The sequence below is a fragment of the Aquarana catesbeiana genome, linkage group LG01, assembly GCF_042186555.1.
Source record: "Aquarana catesbeiana isolate 2022-GZ linkage group LG01, ASM4218655v1, whole genome shotgun sequence".
NCBI classification, from domain to species: Eukaryota; Metazoa; Chordata; class Amphibia; order Anura; family Ranidae; genus Aquarana; species Aquarana catesbeiana.
Window position 1 is genome coordinate 952600535 of NC_133324.1, and position 18515 is coordinate 952619049.

The 18515-nt window shown below is 45.1% G+C and overlaps 1 protein-coding gene across 2 annotated transcripts in view; it reads right to left on the minus strand.

Annotated features, from left to right (window-relative positions):
* IL11RA (interleukin 11 receptor subunit alpha) overlaps nucleotides 1-18515 on the minus strand; it is a 213402-nt gene that overhangs the window by 5300 nt on the left and 189587 nt on the right. For both annotated transcript variants that reach the window (XM_073611619.1, XM_073611628.1), the window contains exons 7-11: nucleotides 6621-6784; nucleotides 6370-6526; nucleotides 3818-3886; nucleotides 2318-2420; nucleotides 1892-1971 (exon numbers count right to left, since the gene is read on the minus strand). In XM_073611619.1, the coding sequence (XP_073467720.1) occupies nucleotides 1892-1971; nucleotides 2318-2420; nucleotides 3818-3886; nucleotides 6370-6526; nucleotides 6621-6784 (573 nt within the window). The remainder of the gene's footprint in view (nucleotides 1-1891; nucleotides 1972-2317; nucleotides 2421-3817; nucleotides 3887-6369; nucleotides 6527-6620; nucleotides 6785-18515) is intronic.

Below are 18515 nucleotides of genomic sequence, written 5' to 3' on the forward strand. Positions count from 1 at the left end.
TGGACGTTTGGATTAGGGGGGGTGGCACTACAAGAAGCATGCTGATCGTAGGAGAATGCACAGTGACAGAGAAGTGTAATCATCGCTGTGCTGCTTCTTTTTTCAGTGTTCATTCACAGGTTGGGGGCTTATCCGGGACAACCTAGACTTAAAAAGGAGTCCCAGGCTCCTAAAAGTCAACAGCTACAAATACTGCTAACTTTTCAATATAAGGACACTTCGGGTGCAGGCGCCGGTTTCCTACTGTGCATGCGTGAGCCACGCTGCCACCTTGTGAATGGTCCTGTAGTCTCCTGGGACCTGTGATGTGCCCCAGAGGACTGCAGGGGAAGGGGAGCGATCTTAGCAGCAAGTGGGAGCAGGTACCTGTGAAAAACAGGTACCTGCTCCCCCAAAAAGTGCCAAATGTGACAGTGGGGGTGGGGGGGGGGCACAAACAAGCAGAACTCCCCCTTTTGGGAAGAGCTCCACTTTAATAGGTTAAATGATGGTGCCCACCAAACTGAGGACATCTAGTGGTGGAAAAAATGTACTGCGGTGGGAAAATATTGTATTGGAGGTTTATATTGCAGCAAAAGCTTGGTTTTTTTTTTTTATTTTATTATTTCTGGATTGAGTTTTGCTTAAGCTCTGGGCAGACTTCTGTGCAGAAGCTTATTACATGAACAAGGGGATTAAAATTCAGGGGAATTTCAGATAAAGAATACTGTTATAATGGTTTAATGAAAGCGAAATTTGGAGGTTTGGCACAATATATATACTATGTTACCAAAAGTATTGGGACACCTGCCTTTACACACACATGAACTTTAATGACATCCCAGTCTTAGTCCGTAGGGTTCAATATTGAGTTGGCCCACCCTTTGCAGCTATAAAAAAAAATTGTTTTTTTTTATCAAAAATGTGGGATATTTATTATATAGCAAAAAGTAAAAGATATTGGGGGTTATTTACGAAAGGCAAGTCCACTTTGCACTGCAAGTGCACTTGGAAGCGCAGTCGCTCTAAATCTAAGGGGTGGATCTGAAATTAACGGAAGCTCTGCTGATTTTATCATCCAATCATGTGCAAGCTAAAATGCTGTTTTTTATTTTCCTTGTATATCCCCCTCGGATCTACAGCGACTGTACTTCCAAGTGCACTTGCAGTGCAAAGTGGATTTTCCTTTAGTAAATAACCCCCATTGTGTTTTTTTTTCAAAATTGTCGCTCTTCTTTTGTTTATAGAGCAAAAAATAAAAACCGTAGAGGCAATCAAATACCACCAAAAGAAAGTTCTATTTGTGGGGAAAACAGGACGTCAATTTTGTTTGGCTACAGCCTCACATGACCGCGCAATTGTCAGTTAAAGCGACGCAGTGCCGTATCGCAAAAAAACCGCCTGGTCATTGAGCAGCCAAATCTTCCGGGGCTGAAGTGGTTAAAGTAAAGTTCATGTGAGTATAAAGGCAGGCGTCCCAATACTTTTGGTTATATATATATATATATATATATATATATACACACACACACACACACATTTTTTTTAATGGTCGAAGGGGTACTGGCACAAAGAAGACAAGAGCTGCGAGTTCCCTATTTCCTTTAGGAGGGGCGCACTAAAAATTCCTTGTTTTTATGGCAGTCGGTATTTTGGGACAACTTGTTGCAATCAGGGAAATTGCACATTTCGGCCAGCAGGAGGCAGACTTTCCAAAGTTATAGAAAGTAGCGCAGACTATTCTGTCATAGAACCAATGCAACTAATAATCATTTTCTAGTGTATGCTACAAAATGGAAAAGATAATTGAACCTTTCACTGCAGACTTCATCCCGGCTATGAGTTACAAAGATCAGGAACATTAAGGCGATTCTACTTAAATATATTACCCCTGGCCTCCAGTGAGACTTACTTGGGAGGGCTTTCATATGAATGGCTGTCAGGAAGTCTGCTTTCATCCCACCGTATTTCACGGTCCGGTCCACTCTCATCCTGCAAGCGACAAAGAAAGGTCACGTCTACATCCCTAACCAGGGTTCTTCTGGAGATCATTAGGGGTTCCTTGGGCTGAGCTGTGGCTGGTTGACCTCCCATCTGATGGCACCTTTATTGTTACAGGGGCATCACCATTTGGCAGAGCCAGCATGGCACCAATGGTCTTTTTACGTTGGTGGTGGCACTCTAACCACCAACGTGAAAAGGGGGTTCTAAGGTGCATTTTCCCATTGGGTGAAAAAAGGCTGAGAAAGGGTGCATTGGCTCAGAAGAGGCACCGATACACAGTATAAAAGGAAAGGTATGGGCTGGATAATATAAAACCTGCAGTGATGACACTTACCAGATGAAGGCGCCAGCGATCAGGAAAAGGGCCAGCACAACAAATGCAAAGACTCCCAGCGAGATGAGTACTGCCACTTTCTCTGCGGGGTCACCGTGGTCTGCTGCAGAAAGTAAATGTGGACACGTGTTAGTCCAGGAAATAGAGTATGAACTTCAACTTATTACAGGAATAAGGATGGACAATGGTATCTGAGCACTTGGTAGATGTTTGACAGTTGAACCCTTGACAGTCTCTTCTGTCTCTCAGCGATTCTATTGGTTAGATCACTGCATTGGGTCTGTACACCAGATATGCCCATTATGAGAAGTTCCCACCATCCCTGGGATGAGTTCCCAGGTCTGTACACCTGCTGTGCTCATGAGGGGTTCCCACCATCCCTGTGCTGAGTTCCTGGGTCTGTACACCTGCTGTACCCATTATGAGAAGGTCCCACCATCCCTGGGATGAGTTCCTGGGTCTGAACACCTGCTGTGCCCATTATGAGAAGTTCCCACCATCCCTGGGATGAGTTCCTGGGTCTGTACACCTGCTGTGCTCATTATGAGAAGTTCCCACCATCCCTGTGCTGAGTTCTCAGGTCTGTACACCTGCTGTGCCCATTATGAGGGGTTCCATCATCACTGTGATGAGTTCCAAGGTCTGTACACCTGCTGTGCTCATTATGAGGGGTTCCCACCATCCCTGTGCTGAGTTCTCAGGTCTGTACCCCTGCTGTGCCCATTATGAGGGGTTCCATCATCACTGTGATGAGTTCCAAGGTCTGTACACCTGCTGTGCCCATTATGAGGGGTTCCCACCATCCCTCTGCTGAGTTACCGGGACTGTACACCTGCTGTGCCCATTATGAGGGGTTCCAACCATCCCTGTGCTGAGTTCCCAGGTCTGTACACCTGCTGTGCCCACTTTGATGGGTTCCATCATCACTGTGATGAGTTCCCAGGTCTGTACACCTGCTGTGCCCACTTTGATGGGTTCCATCATCACTGTGATGAGTTCCTGGGTCTGTACACCTGTGGCGGTCATTATGAGGGCCTCCCACCATCCCTGTGCTGAGTTCCCGGGTCTGCTCATCTGCTGTGCCCATTATGAGGTTTCTAATATCTCCAATGACCCTGGGATCCCCAGTGCTCCTGTGTCCTCCAGTGACCCCAGACCATACTGCATCAATTCAGACCCCAGATTTCCAGTAGCCCCAGAGTATCCTGTGTCATCCTATGACTCCAGTGCACCCTGAGTGCCTCTGCACACCCCCATGCAGCCTCAGACATGCTCCTGTATCTCCAGTACTGTCTCTCTCCCTGTGGGTACTGACCCTTATCCAACCACAGGAGATTCCTCAATTTTCAATGCTGCCTATTCAGTTCAGAACCAGCAAAAATGTTCGGTGCCATTCGAACCTTCCATACACCTCCATTGCAGCGTCATCTCATCCAAAAATATAAAAAAAAAAAAAAATAGACGACTATGGGTCAGGTGTTACTCTGACTGACAGCTTACCAAATGGCTCCCTTATTTCAGGATCAGGCTCTTCTATAGTGGTTTCATTGCCGATCTCTGGGACTGATCCTGTGAAATGAGCAAAAAATAGAACACAATAAGCTGCTGGGGAAGAACAAGTGGAAGTGGTTGTAAACCTCAGGCATGAAATATGAACAAAGCATATCCCTCTATAGCAGGGGTCTCCAAACTTTCTAAACAAAGGGCCAGTTTACTGTACTTCAGACTTTAGGAGGGCCAGACTGTGGCCGGTGGGAGTAATAAAGGTCTCAACATCAGTAGAGAGTGAAAGTAATTGCAACCCATTATTGGTGTAAGTGGGAGGAATTGTGCCCCATCGTTAATGTCATTGGGCCCCATTGTTGGCATCATTTGGAAGAATTCTGCCCCTTCATTGGTGTCAGTGGGGGGAATTATGCCCCATTGTTGGTGTCAGTGGAAGGTATTGTGCCCAATCTTTGGTGTCATTGGGAGGAATTGTGCCCCATTTATTGGTGTCAATGGGGGGAATTTTGCCCCATTGTTGGTGTCAGTGGCTGAAAGTGCTCCAAGGGCAGGATGAAAGCAAGCAAAGGGCCACATCTGGCCCCCGGGCCGCAGTTTGGAGACCACTACTCTATAGTGTGTACTTGTCTCACTCCAGAGCACTAAGTGTCATTTCTGTCTGCTTCCTCCTTCCTCTGCTATCAGCATGCATCACTTTTGAAAAGTTTTGCTGACAACAGGAGATAATAAGGTGACAGTGGAGGGAGCTTCAGCACACAGCCTGCGATTGAGAGCCTCAGTTCTGTTCCTGTGTGCTGTGTGGAGGGGGGGGTCCCTTTCCTCCAATCAGCTCTCAGGGCTCCCCCTCTCCCTCCGCCCTCTGCTTTCTGACAGCTCAGACAAGCTGTATAAATTGTGAACTTTAAATGGATGTAGAGAAGAGAAGATTGCAGATAAACAGGTACAACTCATGTATTTGTTTCATCTCTGTGTATCACCTGAGGCCTTCTCTTCACTGGGTATATGGAAGGATTTACACTTTAAATGTCCAATTTGATAGTGCCCATTTAAAGTCATATTACACCATCAGTGTTTTAAGCACTTTCAGCAGCTGATATAATCACGTAGGCCCCATTCACAATTGTACGACTTGTCATGCGACTTTGGACCTGTTTCAAGTCTCTCTGTGTCACCTGTGTCACGTCAGTTTTTATTTCAGAGTGAAAATGGGTTTGTGCCTAATAAACAATGGCAATGTGGCAGTTTTCTATATAGAAATCAGCCACAGTTCCTCTTTTGCACCCCTTTTGTTAATAAGGAGCAGCATCTATTTTGTTTCCTCAGTTTAGAAGAGTGGAGCAGGCTTTAGGCTAGTGCCACTCTTTGGAAACCCCCCCCCCATGGAGACTCCTACAGTCCTATTGATATCAGTGATTTGGGGTCTATTCAGCCCTGGGAGTCAAAATATTACTGACACCAATAATTTGAGGTTCAGTCGACCCTGGGGTACAGAATACTACTGACACCAATGATTTGGGGTTTATTATCCCCTGGGGCAATGCCACTGACACCAAGAATTCACCTGGAAGGCACAGTCCTACAGACACCAATGATATGGGGTCCATTCACCCATGGAAGTTAAAACACCACTGACACCAATGATTTTGGGTCTAGTCAAACTTGGGAGCCAGAATATCATTGACACCAATGATTTTGGGTCTATTATCCCCTGGAGGCCACCATGCCACTGACTCCAATAATTTGGGGGGTATTCTCACCTGGTAGGCACAGTCCTCCTACTGACACCAATTATTTGGGGTCTAGTCAATCCTGGAGGACAGAATACCACTGACACCAATGATTTGGAGTCTAGTCGACCTGGGGGGGGGGGGGGGGGCTGCAGAATATCACTGACACCAATGATTTTGGGTCTAGTCAACCTTAGGAGCCAGAATATCGTTGACACCATTGATTTGGGGTCTACTATCCCCTGAAGGTCACCATGCCACTGCGATCAAGAATTTGGTGGTTATTCTCACCTGGGAGGAACAGTCTTACTGACACCAATGATTTGGGGGTCTATTTTCCCATGGGGGCTACAATCCCAATGATACCTAATTAACAATCGGAATGCTGCAGTGTTCTATAAAAAAAAAAACAGCCACCAATCCCCACTTGCTCCCCTTTTGTTAATTAGGGCCAGCATTCCTTCTGTTTTCTCAGTTTAGAAGAGTGGAGCAGGCTTTATGCTTGCACCACTCTCTGGTAATTCCCCCATGGTGACTCATACAATCCTACTGATATCAATGATTTGCAGTCTATTTACCCCTGGGGGCCTCCATGCGTCTATTCACCCCTGGGGGGCCCCCATGTTGACTCCTCTTTTCTGTGATATGTCACATCATGTCTCTAACTGTCACTGAGCATGACCAACATTTACCACCGTTGAAGCAATGCCCCCAGATTAGAAAATGAACAGAGCTGGTAATGCATTGTCAGATGAATATTTCTCCTAATGTCTCGTCTGTGTGTGAGCTGGAATGTATTAAGTGTTGCAGCGCACAGACCTGGAAGCTCCCCACTGGTCCACGGTGTGGCTCGGGCCTCGGGGCTCCACTCACTCCAGGTTCCCGCATCCAGGAAGTCCCTGGCACCCACTTGCAGGATATGCTCCACCCCGTCTAATGCGTCTGTGATGATGTCCGACAAATTAGCCGTCTCCACCTGGGCCGGTGGCATCAAAAAGAATAAATGGTTATAGTACAAGAAACACCATTGTGTAACACAGAGGAACACACACAGAGGACAGGGGACTCACCACAGACCACACCATGTGGAGCACTGGCCGGTACTGGATTCTGAACTTCAGCTGGAAATGAGGCTCCTGGGGCCATGTTGGGGGGTACGCCCAAGTGACTTTAAGCCTCCGTGGCGACAAGGAGATCGGCTCTGCCGAAAGATTCTCCGGGGGGTCTGGTTTAACTAGAACATAAAGAGTTTGAAGTGACTAAAGGGATACAATTATCTATTTACATACAATGATAAAGGACTCTCAAATGCAGCGGTTTCAGTCAAGAGCAGGGATCTCCAAACTACGGCCCTCCAGCTGTTGCAGAACTACACATCCCATGAGGCATTGTAAAACTCTGACACTCACAGACATGACTAGGAATAATGGGAATTGTAGTTCCTGAACAACTGGAAGGCCATAGTTTGGAGACCCCAGGTCTAGAGCAATGGTTCTGCAACACTGGGCCTCCTTTGTTGGGCCAACTGCATACAGAGAAAACACTGCTCTCACTGTGAGACCACAGGTAGAATAAATTGAAAACGAGACACTGTCAGGAACCATGAAACAGACAGCGACAGAAAAACCAGTAAAAATCACACTTTTTAATAAAATGGTACAACTGGTAAACATAGTCAAAACATAGCCAGGGTTCGGTAGGCAAATCGGGTAGTCAGAACAAGCCAGGAAATCAGGAAGCCAGAGATCAGCTTAATCAGAGGCAGCAGACAGGATCAGGAGCCAGAAGGGACATCAGCAAGGTAAGTTTTCAACAGGAACACAGCAGAGAGTCTCTAGATATGTTGTCCAAGGCGAAAGCATTGAAGAAATTAACCAGACAGCTTAAATAGCCAGAAGGGGGTGGCTATTGGATTTACTGACGAGCAAGAGATAATCAACAGGTGAGCCACTGTGGAACGATGAGTACTGGCAATTAACCGACAGCTGAGCAACCTGAGCACAGAGAAGGAAGGGCTGAGAGCCCAGCCCTGACAAACACCTACCCTAGGTGCTCTGGCTTGGGATGTCCTCCTTACATCCAGCAACGATACTTCAAGCATAAGAACTAAAATGCTGCCAACTTTGGAAATCTTCTGTAAACTTTATTGCAACGTGACCATAAAAAGTGACGGCTGATGCGTTTCGGCACAAGCCTTGTTCGCAGCACCAACAAACACACTGACATTAATGGATTTGGGGTCTATTTTCCCATGGGGGCCACAATTCCACTGACATCAATGATTTGGGGTATATTCTCCTCTGGGACCGAAATACCATTGACACCAAGGATTTTGAATCCATTCTCTTCTAGTGGGGGAAGGAGGGGGGGGGGCATGATCCCACTGACACCAATTTGTTGGGGTCTATTCTACCCTGTCTTCATGTTTGGGAAGCGTGACCCTTCAGACGAGGACTTTAGAATCTTTATTGACCAGAAATAAGGAGTGTTGTATGGATGAGGGAGTGCTTTAGTTAACGTATAAGTTTCTTGGTGGACTATTTCTGGAACGTTTGTCAGTCACACAGAACAAGAGCAGAATCATCCACTCCTCCCCTTGGAAATGTACTGCAGGATTTCTTGCTGGCAGAAGGGAAAGGAAAATGCAAGCAGCTTGTATGAAATGTAGGAAGATTTCCTGCAGTACAATGGAGTGAGCCTTGTATCCCGGGGGAAAGAGAGAATGCTTGGACAATGTGGTCATTGTGCTGTCAGTGTGATGGGGCATCTCCATGTAATGCTCACACAAGAAATCCTGACTCACACATCTCTCCAATCTTATCTTTATTAGGGATGGACCGAATGGACCCCTGGTCGGTTCACACCAGAACTTTCACGGTGGATCCAAATAACGAACCCCATTAAAGTCAATTGGACCCAAACGTCAAAAATCAAATTTCCATTTTGAAGGTTTATATGGAAGTAATTGGGCATACAATAGTTATAGGGGTACGGGTCCTGCTCTGGGGGGACATGTATCAAAAAAAAGTTTGTTAAAAACGTCATTTTTAAATGAGCAGTGATTTTTTTTATTTTTAAAGTGAAAGTATAAAAATGAAAAAAATCCTTCCAATATAGTGCCTGAGGGGTCCCCTTAGTCTACCTGTAAAGTGGCAGATCTGTACCATGTCTAGAATGCCAAGCTGCCTTTATTTTGCTCAGCAACAGCTGGGGAGCCAGTGTGTATGTATGAGGCCACAATGTAGTGCACTGGGAACAAGATTAGAGATTTTTTGGATACATTCTGGTGTCACTTTGACTTTGGATAGAAGTAACGGGTGCGTAAAAATTACTCTTTGGGTGTCGGTGGCGCCTTCCCACCGTAACCCTATAGAGGTGATCTTGATGAAAGCAAGAATTGGCTTTTCTGTAAAAAATTGCAATGACATGCACCTGTCAAACAGGTGCTGAAAAATTGGGTATTAATTGTGCCCATGAAACCTATACCAAAAACATTCTTCCAGATGAAATGATTGAACACCCTCAAAGCTAGGCAGCCTCGAAGTCCTGCAGAGATTCCACATCCCAAAAAGACTTAATCAGTGACATCGGCATCAGGGGCTTTATAGCTGGTAATCCAGGACTGATTCATTTTTATAAAAGTCAAACGGTCCACGGAGTCTGTGGACAGACGCGTTCTATGATCAATAACGAAACCTCCTGCAGCACTGAATGCCTGTTCTAAAAAGCACGCTGGATGCAGGGCAGCCCAACAACTCAAAAGCATACTGGCCAAGTTCTGGCCAGTGGTCTATTCTCATGACCCAGTAAGTCAGTGGATCGCCAGCTGGAAAGCTCTCCATCTCTGTATTTGCCCCAAGGTAATCGTCCACCATGTGATGCAGACGCTGCCGATGGGATGTGGAAGCTGACAGCCCTGGGCGGCGAGGACTAAAAAAATTCTGAAATGCCTCACTTAGGCGGACACCTCCTACAACGTTTCCTTTACTTTAATTTGAGTACTCACACTACACAGACACACTCCACGGATACACTATAATATATTGCAATATAATGTGCCAAACGTACAGTGACGCACAAAACTATATGACGTTAAACTGGCAGTAATGCACACAAAACGATATGGCGTTAAACTGGCAGTAACGCACACAGAACTATATGGCATTAAACTGGCAGTAATGCACGCAAAACTATATGGCGTTAAACTGGCAGTAATGCCGGCAAAACTATATGGCATTAAACTGGCAGTCCCCCCCCCCCAAACGATATGGCGTTAAACTGGCAGTAACACACACAGAAGTAAATGGCGTTAAACTGGCAGTAATGCACACAAAACTATACGGCGTTAAACTGGCAGTAATGCACACAGAACTATATGGCGTTAAACTGGCAGTACCACACACAGAAGTAAATGGTGTTAAACTGGCAGTAACACACAAAACGATATGGCGTTAAACTGGCAGTAATGCACACAAAACTATATGGCATTAAACTGGCAGTAATGCACACAAAACGATATGGTGTTAAACTGGCAGTAAAGCACACAAAACGATATGACATTAAACTGGCAGTAACACACACAGAACTAAATGGTGTTAAACTGGCAGTAACACACACAGAACTAAATGGCGTAAAACTGGCAGTAACGCGCACAGAAGTAAATGGCGTTAAACGCGCACAGAAGTAAATGGCGTTTAACACATACAGAACTATATGGCATTAAACTGGCCGTAACGCATGCAAAACTATATGGCGTTAAACTGGCAGTAACGCACACAGAAGTAAATGGCGTTAAACTGGCAATAACGCACAAAACTATATGGCGTTAAACTGGCAGTAACGCACACAAAACGATATGGCATTAAACTGGCAGTAACGCACACAGAAGTAAATGGCGTTCAATGGGCAGTAACGCACACAGAACTATATGGCATTAAACTGGCAGTAATAGAGCAAAAGAAGTTCCCCTAGCGGACTTTAAAGGCACATTTTTTAAGAAAATATTTTAAAAAAGGTATGTAAAGTAGATAACAGTTTATTAGTTACAAAAAATAATCAAGTGAATCACATAGTTACAAAGTTAAAAACAAGGAATGCATTTCCATAAATATAGAAGTTGATACCAATACATGTGCACCCGACGCGTTTCGGAGTTACTTATGCCTCCTTCTTCAGGGGTGATTGTAGGGTTTGCAACAAGAATTTTATTGGTATCTACGGATATAGGTTGTGCATTCCAGGACGAATTAAAAGAAACATAGATATGTTGACGTACTGCCCATCGGACACGCTCCCTGGTCGTGGTGTGTAGAACTTTAGTGAAGTATAGCAGGAGTATTCACATAGCCACTGTCAAGGTGGAAGTAGAGACGTATAAATATATAGGGTGGTTTTATTCTTCCTTCCAGTAGGAAGAAAGGCCCAAGGTTAGCGGGCATATGACAGTTTAGATCTGAGGTCACACTGGGGCCAAATGTGTATCCTGTAAATCATGAAGATATATATATATGTAAGGATGTGCATACATATGGATAATTAAAGTAGTACATGGAGAATCCAAAAGCTGTATCCTACCTGGTCCGCCTACAATAATGGGGGGCAGTAACTGGTGGTAAATATGGATCAGATGTGGTTCAGAAAGCTGGAGAATCAACATAGAAATGGGAAGTATATTAAAACCCTGGTTGGTGAGAGGGAGGGGGGGAGGGGGGGGGGGGAAGAGAAAAGGGGGGGGGGGGGCCGGGGAGGGGGGAGGGGCTGGGGAGGGGGGGAGGGGAAGGGGGGGGGGGGAAAGAGAAAGGAAAGGAAAAGGAAGGAAGGCAAGGAACAGAAAGTAGAAGAGGGGGAGGGGGGGGGGGAGGGGGGGGGCAGTTCGGAAAGGAGGGGGAGGGGAAAGAAGAAAGAGGGGGGAGGAAAGCAAGAGGAGGGAGGGGAAAGGGAAAAAGAGAGAGAAAATATAATGGGTGAGAAAGCAGAAAAGAAAGATGTATGACATCTAGATAGCATAAATGGCTAGTGATTTCAATGAGAAAGGATGGATCACCAAGCATATCATAAGAGAAGGGAAAGCCCCAGAACATAGTAGATAGCGGGTGAAGCAAATATAGTATGATAGGCAACAGGCAGGGTTTACAACCAGTGACTTCAACATAGGGATCCATGTCAATAGGTAGGGGATAAGTTACTAACCAAGTGTCACAGCACCTCGCACCAAGAGCGTCCTGTCTGCAGCAGATGACGCCTGGTGTGGGCTGGAGCCGAATATATAAAGCCCTCCCCACCTATCAGCTGTTGATGGAGGAGATACAACAGCTGATTGTGGTGAGGGAGGGACGGATACACTAGGACTGGCCCCCCGGGTGGAGCGCGCGCCGCCAGGCATCCACAGCGCATGCGGACGCAGACGTCGTGAGGCGTGGCCACGCCCACTGCACCCGCCGGCACGTCTGGCTTCCCCAACGGACTGCGCATGTCCGTTGGGGTCGCAAGATGGAGGACAGATGATTCTGTACCTCACACAGCGCCACCATGAGTCCAAACTTCGCTCAGGCGGCTCTTTTCGTGCCGGGCGGATCACAGATCATAATGTGAAGCTAATAAGTAATAAGTCAAAGCATAAATTAATGCAACTGAACAGGGGAAAAATAGTATCACATCTTTTGCTATCACAGGGAAGCAGGGCCGATAGGCAGTGCGATACGGGTTAGGAGTGAAACCCGATGGAGGAAAACATTTCAAACATGACAAAGTAGTAATTATGTACAGATATTAAAAGTACAATTCGAGGGCAAGTTATACAGATAGAGTGATATCAGGTTATATGCATGTAGTCCAGAAATCAATAACCTAGAGTATCATACAATATACATAATAGAAAACAACATTACAATACATGACCTAGAGTGGCATACTGTATAATATAGAGACTGTATGTCCCATAGTATAATTAGGATTGCCCCTATATGCGGGTCAAGGGGGGGGCCCCAATATGTAATAGTCGGGCTCGATTACTGTAACGAATGTTGGGTATGGGGTCTTTTTTCTTTTTTTCTATTAGTGGGTATGGAAAGCAGATATATGGGGGGGTATCTCAAAACATATGGGGGGGCCCCATAGCCAATAATAGGGTCCCCTATGTTTGAGGGCAGTGATAGGTGGAATAGATGTAGTCGGCTGGTCTCTAAAGTCACCCCAAGCATATAGTTGTCTGTGGGGTGGTCCTCCCTATTGTTCTCTGCCGCCGGAGGAAAAGCCTTCGAGGAAGGGTTTAAACCAAATGGTTTCGTTTAGGCCTGGGGGTTCAGTAGCCCTTAGGTTATATATCCATCGAGACTCTAATTGCAGCAATGTCTTGTTCCAGTCCCCTCCCCTTGACTCTGGATGTACCCGATCCAAGATGAGAAATTTGATTTTTGGGCATATGCCATTATGTACTGTTAGGGTGTGTCTCCCCAGTGGGAGGTCCGGATCCCCAGTTTCCATGCTTACTAGATGTCTATATGCCCTCTTCCAAAATTCTGTCTTGGTTTTTCCTACATAAAAGCAGGTACATTCACACAGGAGTAAGTAGACAACCCCAAAAGTCCTGCAATTGGCAAAATGTTTGGGGTGGAAAGATTGACCATTTGGAAGGGTCGGGTTTCTAGTTGTAAGCATGTATTTACAGTATCTACATTTGCCACACATAAATGTCCCCTTATATTTACAGTGTATCTTATTATTCTCTGCCTTGAATTCACTGGCTGTGATTTTGTCTCCCAGGGAGGTGGTTCTTTTAAATGTAAAGAGGGGTCTCTGTGGGACCAGTGGTCCTAAGGTTGGATCGCATTGTAGCATGTGCCAATACTTTGTCACAATGTTCCTCACCTGTCTGTGTTGATTATTGAATTTGGTAATGATTCTAAGAGTACCAATATCATTCTTGTCAGACTTGTTGGCTTTTTGAGAATATAGTAATTCCTCTCTTGGCTGCAGGAGGGCTTTTTTGAAAGAGCGTTTCAAAGACGCATGGGAATACCCCCTTAGTAATAGCCTATCGCGTAGCCTATTCGCCTCCAGTTTGAAGGTGTCACTATCTGAGCAGTTTCGTTTTGCTCTCAGGTACTGGCTGTATGGAATAGAGTTGAGGAGGGGTTTAGGGTGGAAACTGCTTGCATGTAATATGGCATTGCTTGCGGTTGATTTCCTATACAGTTTGCTAATGACACTACCTTCCTCACCTCTGCAGACCTCTACATCAAGAAACGTGATACACTGTTTATCAAATGACATAGTGAAGTTTAGGTTGAAATCATTGCGGTTCATCCTCAATAGACACTCCCTGAGGAGGTCGATCGACCCGTCCCAGACGATGAAGAGGTCGTCGATGTACCGGTACCAACATAATATGTGGTCCGTGTACATCGACAAGCCCTCATCACCTAGGAACATGGCCTCCCACTCCCCCAGGTACAGGTTGGCATACGATGGGGCACAACATGTCCCCATCGCAACCCCCTGCACCTGGAGGTAGTGGGAGCCGTTGAAGGTGAATACATTATGGCTGAGGATATGTTCCAAAAGTGAAGTAATGAATTCACTATATGTAGGGTCCAGATCTTGTGTTGTGCGTAGAACATGTTTTATGGCTGCTACGCCCTTCTCATGGGGGATAGAGCTATAGAGAGATTCAACGTCAATTGTGACAAACATGGCATGTTCGGGGATTTTTAGTTGGTCAATAATTTGTAGAAAGTGTACTGTGTCCTTTACAAAAGAGGGGAGAGCATGAACAAATGGTTTAAGTACTTCATCTATCAGCCTGCTCGCATTTTCACTAATGGCCCCTATGCCGGAGATGATCGGTCTGCCGGGGGGATTTTTAATGTCTTTATGGACTTTGGGCAATGCATAGAATACTAGTGTGCGTGGGAAGTCATTTCTGATAAACTGCCATAAGGATTTGTTGATAGTAGAATTAGAGTATGCCATATCTATCAGTGTGTAGAAATCTTTATTATATTTCTTAACCAGACTCGCTGGTATGGGACGGTACCACTCTCGATTATCCAGTATTCTATTGCACATTTTGATGTAATCCTTATTGTCAAATACTACAATGTTCCCACCCTTATCTGCATTTTTAATCGTAATATTGTCATTTTTTGACAATGATTTGAGCGCTGCCTTCTCATTTTTAGTGAGATTTTCAGGGAATTTGTTGTAAATTCTCATTTTGTCTAGTTCTTTGCCAACTAGCCTTAAAAAGGCTGCTGCGTTTGGATGAGTGCTTGGCGCGGGGCAGAAGTCAGACTTCTTTTTGAGTGTGGGGATATTTCCCCTCGGGGGTTCATTTGATTTTTCGATGGACTCTAGAATTTGAGATAAATTAATTTCATCTATAAGATCAGTTGGGTTATTATCATCCAGAAGGGATACTAAGTGCTCTAGTGCTTGGTGTTCCTGTGGCGTCAAGTTGGTGGGTCCTTCCTGTTTGTGATAAAGTTTTTTTAATATAAGTTTGCGTATAAACAGTTGGAGGTCCTTATAGATCTCGAACTTGTCCAGATTTTGGTTAGGACAAAAATTTAGGCCTTTTTGCAGGACATTAGTTTCATCATGGGAAAGTATGTGCGATGAGAGATTAATAACATTGAGACTGTTGAGTCTCGATTCTTGATCAATATCAGGGATAGTTAAAGTGCTATTTGAGTGTACGTATTGGGGTTGGATTGCGTGGGCTGTACGCCCATCAGGATTCTCTCTAAAAAAGATGGATCATTTGAGATTGTGTCCAATGTTGTGACTGTCGAGGGGTTTGATTGGGAATTCATATCCCTTATTGGAGTGTGTGTAATGCTCTGTGCGTATGTTTTAGAGGTTGGTTCCTGTGTTGCTGTGGGGGGATGCGTTTTTTTAGGGATATCAAGAGTTAGTTTCTTCGCTTGTTGCCCCTCATTGGGGTCGCCCCGAAATGTGCGTTTGGTGCTGTGTCCCGTGTTGGGTTTCTGGAGTGTTTGGGTGTGAGTTTGGGGTGGATTGGGGGTGGTTTGTGAAGGATTGGTTTGGTATCCCTGGTATTGATAGTTTCTATTCTGATTAGTCCTATTTTGAGTCCATCTATAGGCCCTTCCATCTTTAAACGCATTCCTATCACGGATGAGTTTCTGTCTTTTTTTAATGAGTACATCTTTATTGAATGTTTCTAGGTGCGTTTTCAGTCTATCTTCTTTGTTAGTAAGTGGTCTCTGCGTTTTTAATTGCTGTAACTTGTTGCAGAGGATTACAATGTCTGAGTCTAGGATATTAGATCTCTTTTTATATTCCTCGATAAGAATTTCCATTAGCCTTTGCGAGCATGCCCGCAGTGCATGTTCCCATTTGCTTTTGAACTCCGAGTCCAGACCTTCTAATGTCGGGAAGATCTGGACTCGCAGTCCTGCAGGGTTGATGTCCTCTTTAATGTAGTCCTGAAATGATTTGACATGCCAGTAGAAAAGAGATTTTTTCTCCAGAGTTTTGGATAGTCTGGAGAAGAGGGAAGATATTTCGGAGTCAACAGATTCCTTATCTCCAAAATCTTTTAAGTAGCCCTCCATCAATGTTTCCCATCCGTCACCCGTAAAGCTAGTCATTTTTGTCTCTTCGTAAATAACCCAATATTTAAGAAAAAGTGTTTGATATTATTTTGATTACTAAGTTAAAAAAGATAAAGAGTGGGAGCAAAAAGAGTAGATTATTGGCGGTCCAGAATACTCAGCCAGAGTTCTGGACGGCCATATGAAGATAATTGTCGATCTGATGCGGGGAGCGGTATCTACTACCAGTAAACTAGGAACAAAATATTTGATCGATCAATTATCTACTTGTTGTGCCACATCCTAAATTCGAGTTTAGAGCAAAAGAAGTTCCCCTAGCGGACTTTAAAGGCACATTTTTTAAGAAAATATTTTAAAAAAGGTATGTAAAGTAGATAACAGTTTATTAGTTACAAAAAATAATCAAGTGAATCACATAGTTACAAAGTTAAAAACAAGGAATGCATTTCCATAAATATAGAAGTTGATACCAATACATGTGCACCCGACGCGTTTCGGAGTTACTTATGCCTCCTTCTTCAGGGGTGATTGTAGGGTTTGCAACAAGAATTTTATTGGTATCTACGGATATAGGTTGTGCATTCCAGGACGAATTAAAAGAAACATAGATATGTTGACGTACTGCCCATCGGACACGCTCCCTGGTCGTGGTGTGTAGAACTTTAGTGAAGTATAGCAGGAGTATTCACATAGCCACTGTCAAGGTGGAAGTAGAGACGTATAAATATATAGGGTGGTTTTATTCTTCCTTCCAGTAGGAAGAAAGGCCCAAGGTTAGCGGGCATATGACAGTTTAGATCTGAGGTCACACTGGGGCCAAATGTGTATCCTGTAAATCATGAAGATATATATATATGTAAGGATGTGCATACATATGGATAATTAAAGTAGTACATGGAGAATCCAAAAGCTGTATCCTACCTGGTCCGCCTACAATAATGGGGGGCAGTAACTGGTGGTAAATATGGATCAGATGTGGTTCAGAAAGCTGGAGAATCAACATAGAAATGGGAAGTATATTAAAACCCTGGTTGGTGAGAGGGAGGGGGGGAGGGGGGGGGGGGAAGAGAAAAGGGGGGGGGGGGGGGGAGGGGGGAGGGGAAGGGGGGGGGGAAAGAGAAAAGGGGGGGGGGGCTGGGGAGGGGGGGAGGGGAAGGGGGGGGGGGAAGAGAAAGGAAAGGAAAAGGAAGGAAGGCAAGGAACAGAAAGTAGAAGAGGGGGAGGGGGGGGGGAGGGGGGGGCAGTTCGGAAAGGAGGGGGAGGGGAAAGAAGAAAGAGGGGGGAGGAAAGCAAGAGGAGGGAGGGAAAGGGAAAAAGAGAGAGAAAATATAATGGGTGAGAAAGCAGAAAAGAAAGATGTATGACATCTAGATAGCATAAATGGCTAGTGATTTCAATGAGAAAGGATGGATCACCAAGCATATCATAAGAGAAGGGAAAGCCCCAGAACATAGTAGATAGCGGGTGAAGCAAATATAGTATGATAGGCAACAGGCAGGGTTTACAACCAGTGACTTCAACATAGGGATCCATGTCAATAGGTAGGGGATAAGTTACTAACCAAGTGTCACAGCACCTCGCACCAAGAGCGTCCTGTCTGCAGCAGATGACGCCTGGTGTGGGCTGGAGCCGAATATATAAAGCCCTCCCCACCTATCAGCTGTTGATGGAGGAGATACAACAGCTGATTGTGGTGAGGGAGGGACGGATACACTAGGACTGGCCCCCCGGGTGGAGCGCGCGCCGCCAGGCATCCACAGCGCATGCGGACGCAGACGTCGTGAGGCGTGGCCACGCCCACTGCACCCGCCGGCACGTCTGGCTTCCCCAACGGACTGCGCATGTCCGTTGGGGTCGCAAGATGGAGGACAGATGATTCTGTACCTCACACAGCGCCACCATGAGTCCAAACTTCGCTCAGGCGGCTCTTTTCGTGCCGGGCGGATCACAGATCATAATGTGAAGCTAATAAGTAATAAGTCAAAGCATAAATTAATGCAACTGAACAGGGGAAAAATAGTATCACATCTTTTGCTATCACAGGGAAGCAGGGCCGATAGGCAGTGCGATACGGGTTAGGAGTGAAACCCGATGGAGGAAAACATTTGGAGTGAAACCCGATGGAGGAAAACATTTCAAACATGACAAAGTAGTAACTTATGTACAGATATTAAAAGTACAATTCGAGGGCAAGTTATACAGATAGAGTGATATCAGGTTATATGCATGTAGTCCAAGAAATCAATTAACCTAGAGGTATCATACAATATTCATAATAGAAGAACAACATTACAATACATGACCTAGAGTGGCATACTGTATAACTATAGAGACTGTATGTCCCATAGTATAATTAGGATTGCCCCTATATGCGGGTCAAGGGGGGGG